Source organism: Gobio gobio (genome assembly GCF_949357685.1).
Source record: "Gobio gobio genome assembly, chromosome: 24".
NCBI lineage: Eukaryota > Metazoa > Chordata > Actinopteri > Cypriniformes > Gobionidae > Gobio > Gobio gobio.
Window position 1 is genome coordinate 25,785,440 of NC_137120.1, and position 15,960 is coordinate 25,801,399.

At 36.6% G+C, this 15,960-nt stretch overlaps 1 protein-coding gene across 1 annotated transcript in view; it reads right to left on the reverse strand.

Annotated features, from left to right (window-relative positions):
• Positions 1-1,138: 1,138 nt before the first annotated feature.
• The window catches only part of impg2b (interphotoreceptor matrix proteoglycan 2b), a 31,758-nt gene continuing 16,936 nt past the window's right edge, over positions 1,139-15,960 (reverse strand). The window contains exons 12-15 of the mRNA XM_079807504.1: positions 12,209-12,410; positions 9,112-9,191; positions 2,102-2,161; positions 1,139-1,995 (exon numbers count right to left, since the gene is read on the reverse strand). Of these exons, the coding sequence (XP_079663630.1) occupies positions 2,125-2,161; positions 9,112-9,191; positions 12,209-12,410 (319 nt within the window). The 3' untranslated portion in view covers positions 1,139-1,995; positions 2,102-2,124. The remainder of the gene's footprint in view (positions 1,996-2,101; positions 2,162-9,111; positions 9,192-12,208; positions 12,411-15,960) is intronic.

Sequence of the window (15,960 nt, forward strand, 5' to 3'; positions counted from 1 at the left end):
CGGCCTTAAGTGGCGGGTCTCACACTTACGCAGGGCACTGGATGACAGCCGAGTGGCGTTGTTGAATAGGATCCCCCATTCGTTAGTCACTAACGTACGTCGTAGTGACTGAACGAAAGGGAACGTCTCGGTTACGTATGTAACCCTCGTTCCCTGAGGAGGGAACGGAGACGTACGTTTCCTTTGCCACGTCAGCTGTGCTGCCTGGAACGCGGAGTTCAGTCTTGGCTCCTGCAGCAGTAACATAATGCGATGTTGCCAGCGTACTTCCTGATATACCCACGAGGTGGGGCGGAGTTACGCATGCAAATTCCGCATGCCCATGGCATTGGCACTGCCATTGGGCGCTGTTGAATACGAAGAAGATGATTGGCTTCTAAGCGAAACCCCCATTCGTTAGTCACTAACGTACGTCTCCGTTCCCTCCTCAGGGAACGAGGGTTACATACGTAACCGAGACGTTTTTTGAAGTTGTGTCTGAAGTCTTTTGTGTTTCTCTGTCCTTCAGTGATTCTGCTTGTTATCATCAGGAGTCTTCAGTAATATTCAGTCTTTACTCTATTAATCACTTAATTATCTCATTAACTCCAACACTGATTCAGTTACATTTAACAGCCTGTAGTGTACACACTGAGCAGTGTTCAGTTCATCTGGGCTACCCCATGTGGGGCCTACATGGAAACTGAGGACAAAACTAGCTGGGCCCCAGTTAGACAGCCCAGGTGACGCCCATATGGGCCCCACATGACTGTGCTGGCTGGGTGGTTGTGCCGCCTGAGGTTAAGACTGCTTCAAAAGAAGACTTTGGACTTATTGCTTTGGATAAAAGTATCAGCTAAATGACAAATTGGTTAATAGCCACTCCAAGTGCATTTAAGGCCACTTGTCATTGAGTAAGCTTTTGGCAGACACCTAACAAGAGGTAGGCATCTTTCCAAAGACGCAAATGTTATCTTAAAGACCTGGACATAATGTAGAGGTTAATCTGACAAAGAATTAAAGCATCTAAAACACACAGCTGATGTTGCTAGTACAAGTAATTTCTGGTGCGTACAGAAAGTAAATTGTTTACAGTTTGAAATAAAAATAAAAATGAAATAAAATCTAAATTGTAAATCAAACAATAAATCAAATTGTTGTGCACTATTCTTTATTCGAAAAATAGAACTTGTGCTGTGACCACCATGAAAATCATTGTGGAAATAAATAAAATTAAAAATATACATATATAGAACAATCTTCTGTGATAATGGACTTTAACATTTAGAATAAATACATTTAATACACTTGTGTGTGTGGCAAGTGTTTTACAAAAGTAGAAAAATTAACCACTGCAGGAGAGTCACTAAACACAAATCACATCACTAAAGTTGAAATCAATTATGTATAATGCAAATCCTTAGTCAGTAAGCAGTGTCTTTGCAAAAAAAAATAGCCACGAGGGCCAAAAACGTTACATGTTTAAGTTGCAAACATAAATATGGAACTACTCTTTTTTTTTGTATTCATTAGTATAGCTATTGCAAACGTTCTCTCTTCAGTCAGTCCGTGTTTCAAGACACAAGGAATTATGTCTCACATTGCAAATAAAAACGAAGAGTAAGAATCAAAGTAAAGGCACTGACAAATGAAAAACCATAAGAAAGAAATACAGGCTTTCCATTACAAAAGAGAGGAACCGACATGATGCCTGGACGTATGTTATCTGGTGTAGTCACATGACACGGATACTGTATGCGTCACTAACGTGTTCATAAATATGGCTTTGACATTGCAGTAATAAATCAGCCCATTGGTAAAAACAGTAAACATAATCACAAATACATTGCTTTTCTACATTAGATCACAACCTGTCCATCCATCATTATGATGGCTGCACACTTCACACTTCGAATCAAATCTTTTGTCCATTTACTTTCTTCACAAACTATCTTCCTGCAAAGTCCACCATGGCAGAAGAAGACCTCTCTTGCATTCAAGAAAAAAGGCAAGTGTCTGTTGAGAAAGTACAATGTCTATTGGTGCTGTGTCAAAGAAAAAAGGTTTTATAATGTGTAAGGCTGTCAAAATTTGAAAAAGAGAAGAATTTCAAGTACAGTACCTTGGGTTTAGCAGTTTGAAACTCTAATTAGAAGAGCTCTCCCGTCTTGCATCAAGTGCCCTATAATGAAGACATACAACATAAAAAGTACACAAATGAACAACATGCAATTCAACTTATTCATTACAGTGACAGTTTTTCATGCCTTCATACTGAATCAATAAGTACATCAACTATTATTGTCTTGACTGACGGCTTGAAATGAACTCAGAACGGAAGCTTTTCTGCCAGGGTTGAGTCTAAGAACCAAAGAATGTTCATGGTTTGCTTTCAGACATGTATTATATGATCTATTTTACATTTATATATATGTGTATATACTCGGGGGAGGACTTGAGGGCTTGAGTTTATGTTCGGGTACTACCTACGCTACAAATGACCTCAACATCATTATGGGGCATAAACTACACAAAAATGTAACTTTTTGAGTACCTTCAGGGCATGGTGCCGAAGACACATACTGAGTTTCGTAACGATATGCCTGTGCGAAACCATTGCATATAACAATATGCAAAACCATTGCAGCTTTGAATCTTTTTGTCATTTTGTTTTTAAAATTACAGCCATGTTTTTTAAGGCACACCAATGTCATAATAGACTATGACAGCAACTAAGACAAAGACACTGCATGTCAATTTTGAAGTGAATCAGACCAACGGTACTGTAGTTAGAGCCAATTTCATGTTTTGTTTAATTATAGCGCCACCAAGTGGCACAGTCCCACTGCTTTTTGTGTGTGTGTCCTCGGAGTGCCCCCATACATAAGCTCGTCAAATTTGGAGTAAATATCTCATTTCGTTTAGGTGTTATAGACATTTGTATTTCTGAGCATATAAAAAATGACCCACACCTGAATTTGATTGAATTTTTTTTTATTTGAATTAATTATATTAATTTGGCCATCCTACGGTGGTTTCATCTTGATTGGACTAACGGTTTTGAATATATTCGCCAAAGTTGTTTAAAAGCTAAATCACAAATAAACCATAAGGCGAAACCTAGCATGTTTGGTATCGTTAGACTCGGATTCAGGAATCTAAGGAGAAAATAAGTCAACCACATACAAAGTTATAAGCATGTAAATATTTGATTTTTCCACGGCATCATGCTGATTACCCATACAAAGTTTTGTAACAATACACTAATTTGTTCATAAAATACAGCATTTTATTACAAAATTCTAAATGGCTGATGCCCAAAATGGCCATCATGAAATTGGATATCATTCGTTTCGGCATGCCGCCCCGAATCTAACGAGACCACTTATATGAATTTTGGGTAAGAAGTTGCAGGCAAAAATATAAAAAATGTTGTATCTCCAGACCAGTAGGTGGTGCTGTGGCGAAACACAACATGTAGCCTCAGGTAATGCTTATGATGACATGTACCAAGTTTGGTCTGAATATGATAAAACGTTGCGGGCATAGAGCTTTACATCTATTTTCGCAAATGCTTCGTAAAATTCGATTGCACGTTATTTGAGAACGGTTGGACAAATCACCCTGAATTCCATAACTTTTTGTTGGCATGGTCTGAATATCAGAGCAACGGCCTAGGAGGAGTCCAATAAAATAGTTTTTTTTCGGGTAAATTCAAAATGGTTGAAACATTTTCATGATGGAAAATTACATCATATGATTAATGATCGAAACTACTTAGTCTTGAGCCAAGGAATCAGAGGAAAAAAATATTTTTAGCCCTTATGGTTAATAAGTTATTAGCATAAACATGAGTGAAACTTTGGACAGTTGGTGGTGCTAGAGGAATTGAGTTAGTGACTCCAAATTTGCTTTGGTGACAGTTCAAACTGTCCTCTATGAGTGTGCCAAATTTCACAACTTTAAGCGGTTCTATGGGCTGCCATAGACTTCCAGAGCGGAAGAAGAACGTCAATGATTTCACCTTCGGTGCTTGGGGCCCCTAACAATGACACTGTGTGTGGCTATTATTACCAATAAAATGAAGTCTGTATCAATAAATTCCATCTTTGGATTTACATATACTGTTTAATGTCTCAGACATGACATATATGGATTTACACAGCAAATTATAATTTCATACATTTTGTTAAGAGATTAATGTTTTAAATGGAACATTTTAATATATAAATATTAAATTATTGAAATAATAGTGTACCTTTTAACTATGAAACTAAAACCGACACCACGGCAAGTCTTAATGAGTGAGTTGAATCCTTCATTCAACTGATTCTTTCAAAAAACGCTAATTCATTTAACTAAATAAACAACTGTATTTATGAATGAGTAGTGTAATTCAATCATTTAGCTACTCATCTGATTCGTTCAAATACGCTGATTCTTTTGAGGAACTAAACACTGTGTTGCTCTGAGGCGCAGCGGTTGTTCTGCAGTTTGTTCTTTGACAGAGCAAAAAGAGAATGTGTCTATGAAAGTTACTCAGAAACTTGTGGTTTATTGAACTGTTGTATAAAATCAATGTCACATTTGCGATAGTGCAGATGTTCGGAAAAATAGCCCTTGCCTATGTGATACCTCATATGTCATAGGCTTATGTTATAAATAAAAAAACAGGGACTTTTTTACTCATTTTGATGACATTTCTGCCAATATAGTATGATGGCAATGAGAAGGGAGAGAGCGCTCAAAACTTTTCAGGTCGCACGATTTAGTAGAAAATTAATAGAAATGATCATTCTCTGTAAAGAAACGAGGACATAATTATAATTTATCAAGATCTTTCTAAATATGCACACGTTGGGGCTAAAAGCCTTAATGAAGCTGTATAAAGTAGCCATGTGATCACAGTGGAGCAGATCTGCGATTCAACATGTGTTTATCTATTTGTGAAATAATGATAAATATCAGTTTACGCCGTTTAATTATGGCCTCGAAGCTTGCAGTCTGAGGCTATTAGCCCTATTTGTAAACCTCGCTCGCACTGGCCAGACAGTGGAAATGTAGAAAATATTTTCTGACTGTCATATAACTGAACAAATCAAACAAACGTAAAAACAGGTAACGGAGGGACACCCCCTACTGGGTGGGCCAGTCAAGCCCAATGGTAAGTCCAGCCATGTGTATACTTGTGTTTCCATGTGTTGGTCTTGTTTATCAAACAGTGTTCCAAAACTTAGCAAGCTGCCTTGCTGTTTACAACCTAAATAGGCAGCATACGTAAATGGATCCATTCCAAAGAGGCAGTTCCAGTAAATGGAACCTTCTAAGGGCCCATTTTGAAAGTTCCGCAAGTGAAGCACATAGAAGATAGTACAATCAAGTGTTAAAATGATGCTAGCTTAGAAATACACAGCACACACAAATACGGAGTACTAATTGCCATCTATTTTTTATTTCGGAGAGTCTATTCACACCACATGCAAATAGCGTGCCTTGTTGGCAAGTGCTATTCACACTAGCTCCGCCTAACAATGCCTGGTTGGGCCAAACAAGATAAAAAAACAAAAAACGGTAACACTTTACAATAAGGTTCATTAATTAACATCAGTTAACTACATTAGTAATGATCTAATAATGAACTGCCCTTATAAAGCATTTATTAATCTTTGTTAATGTTAATTTCAACATTTACTAATACTTTATTAAAATCTTGTTAACATCAGTTAATGCACTGTGAACTAACATGAACAAACCATGAACAGCTGGATTTGTATTAACTAACGTAAAAAAAGATAAACAAATACAGTAACAAATGTATTGCTCATGGTTAGTTCATGTTAGTTAATACTAATGTTAACTAATGAAACCTTATTGTAAAGTGTTACCAAAAAAACACTCATATAATGTCTTAAATGGGGTTCGAATCCGCCTTTTGCAGAGCTCGCTCTTATTCCTTTTTTCATCACATCACATCGGAAAGGCATTTACTTTCAATAAAAAATAAGAAAATGTTCTAAATGTGGAAATCAAGTGCCTAATGAAATGTTTAATTATAATAAAAGCATTTATTGGGTAGGGTTAGTGTTAAGGTGTAGGGAGGGCTTTTATTGTCCCATTAAGACGGCATCCATTTAATAATTTTAATAAATATAATAATTTACACTCTGTTATTATTGCATCTTATTAATGTACAACAATATTGAGGTGCAAATAGTATGTATCTGTCAATATAAAGTATAAATTGCATGTAATTACTATTTCCATTGCAAAGAACTTCTACTTTTATATGGTGTAAATAGAAAATATAACTAGTTTCATGCTATTTCACTTAGTGTAAAAATCGTCTATCGCTAAGAAAATATGTTATTTTCACTTAAATAAATATAATCTAGTTGCTATTTACACAGTGCAAATAGCATATATCGCTATTTGCACTTAGTGCAAATAGCCTTTTTATTTTTTATTGCTGCGACAGAATTTTGGCAATAAGAATACAGCAAATTTAAGTTATAATCTTTTTTTTTTTTTTATTTGTTACTTTTTATATAGCGCTTTTCCAGGCACTCAAATCGCTTTAGATAGAAGGGGGGAATCTCCTCAACCACCACCAATGTGCGGCATCCACCTGGATGCTGCGACGGCAGCCATATTGCGCCAGAATGCCCACCACAAGAGTGATGAAGCCAATTGTATATATATATATACATACAGTATATATATATATACATACAGTATATATATATATATATATACATACAGTGTATATATATATATATATATATATATATATATATATATATATATATATATATATATATATATATATATATATATATATATATATATATATATATATATATATATATATATATATATATATATATATATATATATATATATATATATATATATGGGGATGATTAGGACGCCATGATGGACAGGGGCCAATGGACAAATTTGGCCAGGATGCCGGGGTTACACCCTTACTCTTTATCGAAGGACATCCTGGGATTTTTAATGACCACAGAGAGTCAGGACCTCGGTTTAACGTCTCAATCAAAGGACGGCAAGTTGCCAACCATTTAGAATAGCCTCCTAGTCGGAAAGTCACCTACAAAGACCTAAAAGGCCTCCCTCCTACGTAGGAAGCTTACTAGGTTTTGGTACATAGCCTGAGTGTGTGTGGCTTGGCTCCAAACTACAGTGAGCGATCTGTCCTGTGCTTGCAGCTGGTATGACAGTTAACCATTACTCAACCCCAGCGTTCATTTTTCAGTCTGGTTCACTCCACCTGTCTGGAACTCTATACGGCACCTGGCACAGGTAGAACACCCACGAACGGGCCTGCTGTCTGGATTTGTCTTGCCATGCCATTGTAGCTCAGAACATTGAGCTCTTTTGAAGACGTATTAACTACCAGTGCACAAAGAGTTTAATTCATATCCAGAAATGGACTGTCTCGAAAAAAGACATACTTCAAGATACAAAAGAAACAAATCTCTGCTCTTCAAAGGTATGAAAATAATTGTTCAGTTTAGTATTAAATATGGCTTTTGGATCTGAGCAAGGGCACCAGTTTTGAGTCTTTAAAACTCCCTTAATATATTTGACTATTATATGATTGGGTCAATAATCATTGTTGTGACTTTTCAGCACTATGTGTCATACATGTAGCAATTCTATTTATAATAATTTAGAATTCTTTTCAGGCAAATTTTTTGACATGATGTGCCATTTTGATATTTTCGTTAGTTAGTTTCCTTGATCGGCTAGTTTAAGTGTGTTTGGATAGACAGACAGACAGATGGAGGACAGGTGGACAGATAGACAGATGGATAGACTGAGAGATAGACGGATAGACAGATGGATAGACTGAGAGACAGACGGAAAGACGGATTGATAGATGAGAGAAAGACGGATAGACAGATAAACAGATGGATAGACTGAGAGATAAACAGATAGATAGACTGAGAGATAGATAGATAGATAGACAGACAGACAGACAGACAGACAGACAGACAGACAGACAGATAGATAGATAGATAGATAGATAGATAGATAGATAGATAGATAGATAGATAGATAGATAGATAGATAGATAGATAGATAGATAGATAGATAGATAGATAGATAGATAGATAGATAGATAGATAGATAGATAGATAGATAGATAGATAGATAACTCAATAACTATTTTTACCCAATTTTCCTGTTCTATTAAATAAATCTTTTAGCAATGTGCATCGGGAACAGCAGATCAATCTGCACCATCCAGCCTAAGCGCGCAGTGCTTTCATTTCATCACTCTTGTGTTTGGCTTCCAATAGAGCTCATAACTGAATAAAACAGGCTGAGGTATTACTGCAAGAGGCTGTTTGGCAAGCAGAAGCAATTTACCCATTCCTTAAATAAACAGCATTAATATTAATATCTATATATAATTTTAATCTCTTTTGCTATTTTTGCCCGCATGCCAGTGTTTCTCCTCCATCACTGGCACGTGTGCCTAAGGTTGCTGTCCCCAGTTCTATAGAATTTATTGATTTACGTTTATGTGCTGCTGAGGTCATGCTTTACTGAAGGACAAGGGAAGTTCGCTTTCCAGTAAGTGATGCATTTAGTGGTTTTGCAGTCTGTTATTTGGCCCGGGCCTCTTACTGGTCGCCACAGTGCATGTTAAAGAAAAGTTCTGGGTTCAAAACAAGTTAACACAGCATATGTGATAGCCTATGCAGTCGATTACCACGCAAAGTAGTTCTGACTTGTTCCTCAGCTTTTAAAACAAACAAAAATTGTGTTTATAGCAATGTACTTACAATGGAAGTCTATGGGGCAAGAAGCATGCAGCTCGTATTGTTGTTAAAACAGAATTCTTGCATACAGAAATGTTATTTAAAAATGTAAATTGTTTATCCCTGTGAATGTCTTGCCCTATAGATTTCATTGCGACTGTAAATGCATTTTTTGCTAATTTTTACAAACTGAAGGACAAGCCAAAATATTTTCTGTGGTCATCAACAACATTTCACATATGCTTTCGGTTGAGCTTAAGTTATATGGAAACCAGAACATTCTGATGGTGCACGTGTATTGGGTCTATTATCACGGGTTTGTGTTTGTACAAACACTTACCCTTGGTGCTGTCGGACAAAATCTGCAAACTGGCGGTCCTTGGCATACAGCTCGATAATTCGAATACGGTCCTGGATTTCCTGTCATGAGAGCGGGAAGGTGAAAGAGAGGGCGAAGAAGATAGACAGTTATATAACAAAAGGAGCTGACCTCTTTGCCCCAGTCCTCCTTTCACTTCTAGACGTCTAGACCACTTTAAACCAAGAGCAAAGGTGAGACATAATCTCATGAAGGGTTTCTTTAATTACAGGCACTTTTACGTCTCAGCAATTGATTTTTAGTCAAACTAATACGTTTAAACTAGTGCTGTCAAAGCGATTAATCGCGATTAATCAAATTGAATAAAATTGAATATAAATCAATTGCTGGGATGTAAAAGGGGCTGTAATTAAAGAAACCCTTCATGAGATTATGTGTTTTACCTTTGCTCTTGGTTTAAAGTTAAACAAAAACGTTTATGTTAGATGCGAATAATCGTGATTAATCGATTTGACAGCACTAGTTATAGATTTTTTTGCATCACAGTTTGGAAACTTTTTAGATGCATTTAAAAATGAATTTTGGCACACATTCAAACATTTTTATTTATACATTTTAATTATTCACTCTTGTTCCATTTCTGATAAAACCCATTCATAAATATATTGTTACAATTTACAAATAACTTCATACAAATTCATACAAAATCGCCACCTCGTAAAATAGTTATTTTTTCTTATCAATTCAATTCATAATCAATTCAATATATTGCACAATTATTAGCTTACTTTTGACAAAATATTGCAGTATCACCGTTTTGCATGACTAATTGTTAATTTTTTTTATGTCGGAAAGATGTATTTTTATTTATTCATCAACTTAAAGATTAACAACCAGATTCAATACACATCATGTGAGCTGTACTTCCATCCCATCTCCATCTCCATCCCATTCCATCCATCCCAAATGTGAAACTCCGTCATAAAACGAGTTACATTTTACAAACAATTTGTACGAATTCATACAAAATTGCCACCTCGTAAAATAGTTACGTTTCTTATCAATTCAATTCATAATCAATTAAATTTATTGCACATTTATGAGCTTAGTTTTGTCTACATTTTTGCAGCATTGCTGTGTTTCGCATGACTTTTTGTTGATTTTTTTTAATGTCGGAAATATGTATTTTTAATTATTCGTCAACTGAACGATCATCAACCAGATTCATAACATATCATGTGAGCTGTACTTCCATCCCATCTCTTCATTTTTCCAGACTTTCAATCTTAAAATGTGAAACTCCATCATAAAACTACAGGTAGTTACATTTTACAAAACATTTTTTACGAATTCATACGAAATCACCAGTTCATAAAATAGTTATGTTTTCTTATCAATTCAATTCATAATCATTTCAATTTATTGCACTATTATTAGCTTAGTTTTGACAAAACTTTTGCAGCATTGCTGTTTCACATGACTTTTTGTTGACTTTTAATTTCGGAAAGATGTATTTTTTATTATTCGTCAACTTAACAATCAACAACCAGATACAATATAACACATCATGTGAGCTGTACTTCCATCCCACAAAACCTTGTTTTAGACTTTTAATCTTAAACTACGACACTCCATCATAGAAATATTGTTATTTTACACTATTTTGGTATATAATTACATAACTATGATAATTAAAAAAAAAAAGTAGTAGTTCTGCACCCATTAACACTCCACTAAATGTTTTATTGTTAAACTGAATTGCAGGTGTTAGTGAATAAAATACATTCTTCCTCTAAAACTGTTTAGTGCCTTCAGTTCTGACTGTTACATAAGAAATATGATTTATCTACCCATCAAGTATTGTTTTCCAAAGAGGACATGCTTGTCCATTCTCCATTGTTCAATGTTGCCAGGATATTCTCCAATGTGAATATATCAGTCACACAAACTTTGACAGTTTCATTGCTACAGGGAACAGTGCTTTAGTTGAAGGACATGGAGTGTTTTTAGGAATATTTTTGAGGAATATTCTATGCAAACATGTGGCATGGTGAACGCTATTAAAACTTTAAGTAATTCTGCAGACCACTTGCATAAATGCACACAGCTGAACAGCTGTGTACACAATGCGTACCATGAGCGCCTGATTTTATCAACAGACTCTTATGGCAATTCATAACTATTTTATTTTAATACAATTTTGAGTTAATTTGTGCAATCTCATGTATGATACTCTTGATGGTTAGGTTTAGTGGTGGAACATGCTTTCTTGTTCTAAAAATCGTAATTTAAAACAAAAGTTACTATTTTATGAGGTGGAAATTTCATATGAATTCGTGATTTGTGCAAATTCATACGAAATTGTCCAACCCCGATCTCACGGCAATTGGCAATTGTCTAATTCGTACAAATTAGTACAACCTCACTCTTACGAATTTGTAGGATTTTTGCTAAATCGTACGTATTTGACGAGTTGCCCAATTCGTATGATTAACCCTAACCCCACCCATAAACCTACTCATCACTGCGGTTCAGACAAATCGTACAAATTCATATGAGTGAGGCTATACGAATTTGTACGACTTAGCCATCTCATTCAAATACGTACGAATTGGTCGTGAGATAGTGTTGAATTGTCACCTCATTTTCTTCACCTCAAATTTCTAAATTTTATTAGCTTAGTTTTTACAACAAATTAGGAAAGATGTATTTTTAATTATTCGTCAACTGAACAAACAACTACCAGATTCAATATAACACATCATGTGAGCTGTACTTCCATCCCATCTCTTCATTTTTACAAGGTGGCAATTTTGTATAAATTCCGTACAAATTTGTATGAAATCACCCCCTCGTAAAATAGTTGTTTTGTATCAATTCAATTCATTATCAATTAAATTGCACTTTTATTAGCTTAGTTTTGACAAAACTCTTGCTACATTGCTGTGACGCATATGACCTTCAAAAGTTGACTTTTATGTCGTAAAGATGTATTTTTTATTATTTGTTAACTGGACGGTCATGTGAGCTGTCAAATCCATCCCACAAAACTTTGTTAAATGAAATACGGCATCTTCTAAGGTCTATTAACATGCACACAAATGCATTATTACAATACCTCTTTCGTAAGTTCACAGTTCTCATAAATGTGTCGTATTTCATCGCTGCTGAAGTCCGTGGAGATCTCAGCGCTGCCGGTGCTGTGCCCAGCGGTATATGGGTAACGGCGGTAGTACTGATTGTAGCCCGCAGTTGCTTCGCTTTCAAACATGGGATTGTACTTAGTAGCTCTTTCCAAAGATGGCACATTCTCTGCATATCTGTCGAAATGTCAGGCAAAAAAAAGTCAGATTATAAATAACAACATCAATGTATCAGAAAAAAGAAACAACCTTGATGCTAATTTGGGAAACACTGGTTTGAATCTGATCCAAAACATGTTCCTGTCTTTCTGTATAATGTCATACTACATACACTATATTGCCAAAAGTTTTGTGACGCCTGCCTTTACATGCACATGAATTTTAATGATATCCCATTCTTAATCTGTAGGGTTTAATATGGAGTTGGCCCACCATTTGCAGCTATAACAGCTTCAACTCTTTTGGGAAGGCTTTCCACAAGGTTTAGGAGTGTGTTTATGGGAATTTTTGACCATTCTTCTAGAAGTGCATTTGTGAGGTCAGGCACTGATGTTGGACGAGAAGGCCTGGCTCGCAGTGTCCACTCTAATTCATCCCAAAGGTGTTCTATCGGGTTGAGGTCAGGACTCTGTGCAGGCCAGTCAAGTTCCTCAACCGCCAAACCCAGACTCGTCCATCAGATTGTCAGACAGAGAAGCGTGATTGGTCACTCCAGAGAACACGTCTCCACTGCTCTTGAGTCCAGTAGCGGTGTGCTTTACACCACTGCATCTGACGCTTTGCATTGCACTTGATGATGACTTAGATGCAGCTTCTCATCCATGGAAACCCATTTCATGAAGCTCTCTACACACTGTTCTTGAGCTCATCTGAAGGCCACATGAAGTTTGGAGGTCCGTAGCTATTGACTCTGCAGAAAGTTAGAGACTTCTGTGCGCCTTAGCATGCGCTGACCCCGCTCTGGGATTTTTACGTGGCCTACCACTTCGTGGCTGAGTTTCTGTTGTTCCCAATTGTTTCCAATTTGTTATAATACCACTAACAGTTGACCGTGGAGTATTTAGTAGTGAGGAAATTTTACGAATGGACTTAATGCACAGGTGGCAACCTATCACGGTACCACGCTTGAATTCACTGAGCTCCTGAGAGCGACCCATTCTTTCACAAAAGTTTGTAGAAGCAGTCTGCATGCCTAGGTTCTTGATTTTATTGACATTTGGCCATGGAAGTGATTAGAACACCTGAATTCAATGATTTGGAGGGGTGCCCTAAAACTCTTGCCAATATAGTGTGTGTCAATAAATTAAATTAATAATTAAATAAACTAATAAAAAAAACTTTGTGGATATGCAAAATTGTGCAATAACTCCAACGGTTTGTATCTGGAGCCGAGGATGCCCTTGCTGTGGGCTTGTAAAAGTAGGAGATCGTCCCACCTATTTATGTCTGCCCAAAGGTCAGATAGTGGAGCCACGGAAAAAGTGAGTGGATTATCTCGGCCTGAGTGAGAACGGCTCAATGTTCTACTGTCCTGGCATTCATTCCTCTATAACCTGTTGATCAGGATCACTGATAGATCCCCTGCAGAGACATTGCGTCATCTTATGTCTGCCAAGATTTATCCTGGTGTTGGTGAAGCAAATCTGCAGTGTTTATGTTTACAGACAAAGTGATAAATTAATTGTTTTAATAAATAAATAAATAAATGTATAAAATTTTATATTAATAATATTCATAATGTTCATAATAACATTATTATAATTGTTATTATTACAACCCCAAATCAGAAATAGTTGGGACAGTATGGAAAATGCAAAAAAAAAGAAGAAGTGATTTCTAAATTTACTTTGACTTGTATTTCATTGCAGACAATATGAACACAAAATATTTCATGTTTTGTCTGGTCAACTTCATGTCATTTGTAAATATGCATCCTTTCCTGTCATTCAGACCTGCAACACATTTCAAAAATGTTGGGACAGGAGCAATTTAGGGCTAGTAATGAGGTAAAATGGTTAAATAATAATGTGATTTGAAACAGGTGATGTCAACAGGTGATTGTAATTATGATTTGGTACAAAAGCAGCATCCTAGAAAGGTCTAATCCTTTAGGAGCAAAGATGGGCCGAGGATCGCCAGTTTGCCAACAAATACGTGAGAAAATTATTGAAATGTTTAAAAACAATGTTCCTCAAAGAAAGATAGGAAGAGATTTGGATATTTCACATTCAACAGTGCATAACATAATTAAAAGATTCAAGGAATCTGGAGGAATTTAAGTGCGTAAAGGACAAGGGCGCAAGCCTAAGCTGAACAACCGTGATCTCCGATCCCTCAGGCGGCACTGCATCAAGAATCGTCATTCATCTATAAGCAATATCACCACATGGGCTCAGGACTACTTTGGCAAACCTTTGTCAAGTACCACAATACGTAGTTACATCCACAAATGCCAGTTAAAACTCTACTGTGCCAAAAGGAAGCCCTATGTTAACAGTGTCCAGAAGCGCCGTCGACTTCTCTGGGCTCGGAGGCATCTGGGATGGACCATCACACAGTGGAAACGTGTACTGTGGTCAGATGAATCAGTATTTGAGGTATTTTTTGGGAGGAATGGATGCCGTGTGCTCCGGACCAAATAAGAAAAGGATCTTCCAGACTGTTACCAGCAACAAGTCCAAAAGCCAGGGTCTGTCATGGTATGGGGTTGTGTCAGTGCCCTTGGCAAAGGTAACTTGCACTTCTGTGAAGGCACCATTAATGCTGAAAAGTACATAGAGATTTTGGAGCATAATATGCTGCCTTCAAGAAGACATCTTTTCCAGGGACGTCCATGCATATTTCAACAAGACAACGCAAAACCACATTCTGCACACATTACAAAGTCCTGGCTGCGGAGGAAGAGGGTACAGGTACTTGACTGGCCTGCCTGCAGTCCCGACCTGTCTCCAATAGAGAATGTGTGGCGCATTTTGAAGCGCAAAATGCGACAACAAAGACCCCGTACTGTTGCCCACCTTAAGACTTGTTTGCAGGAAGAATGGGACAAAATTACACCTGAAACACTTCATCACTTGGTGTCTTCAGTCCCTAAACGTCTTTTAAGTGTTGTGAAAAGGAATGGCAATATTACAAAGTGGTAAATGCTTTACTGTCCCAACTTTTTTTTAAATGTGTTGCAGGTCTGAATGACAGGAAAGGATGCATATTTACAAATGACATGAAGTTGACCAGACAAAACATGAAATATTTTGTGTTCATATTGTCTGCAATGAAATACAAGTCAAAGTAAATGTAGAAATCACTTCTTTTTTTTTTATTTGCGTTTTCCATACTGTCCCAACTTTTTCTGATTTGGGGTTGTAGTAGTTTTGGCTCTCATTTTGATTTATTATGAGTCAGTGGTTCCACTTTATTTACTTATTTCTGTATTTAGCTACAATTTAGCAGTGAGTTTTCTGTATTTGGTTCCGTTGTGAGTATTTGCAGGGTGTTTCTGTATTTGATTGCATTGTGAGTATTTGCACTGTGTTTCTGTATTTGATTGTGTTGTGAGTATTTGCACTGTGTTTCTGTATTTGGTTGTGTTGTGAGTATTTGTAGGGTCTTTCTGCATTTGGTTGCGTTGTGAGTATTTGCAGGGTGTTTCTGTATTTGGTTGCATTGGCCCTCATTTATCAATCTTGCGTAGAAACGGGCGTATATGTTGGCGTAAGATTATGCTTAC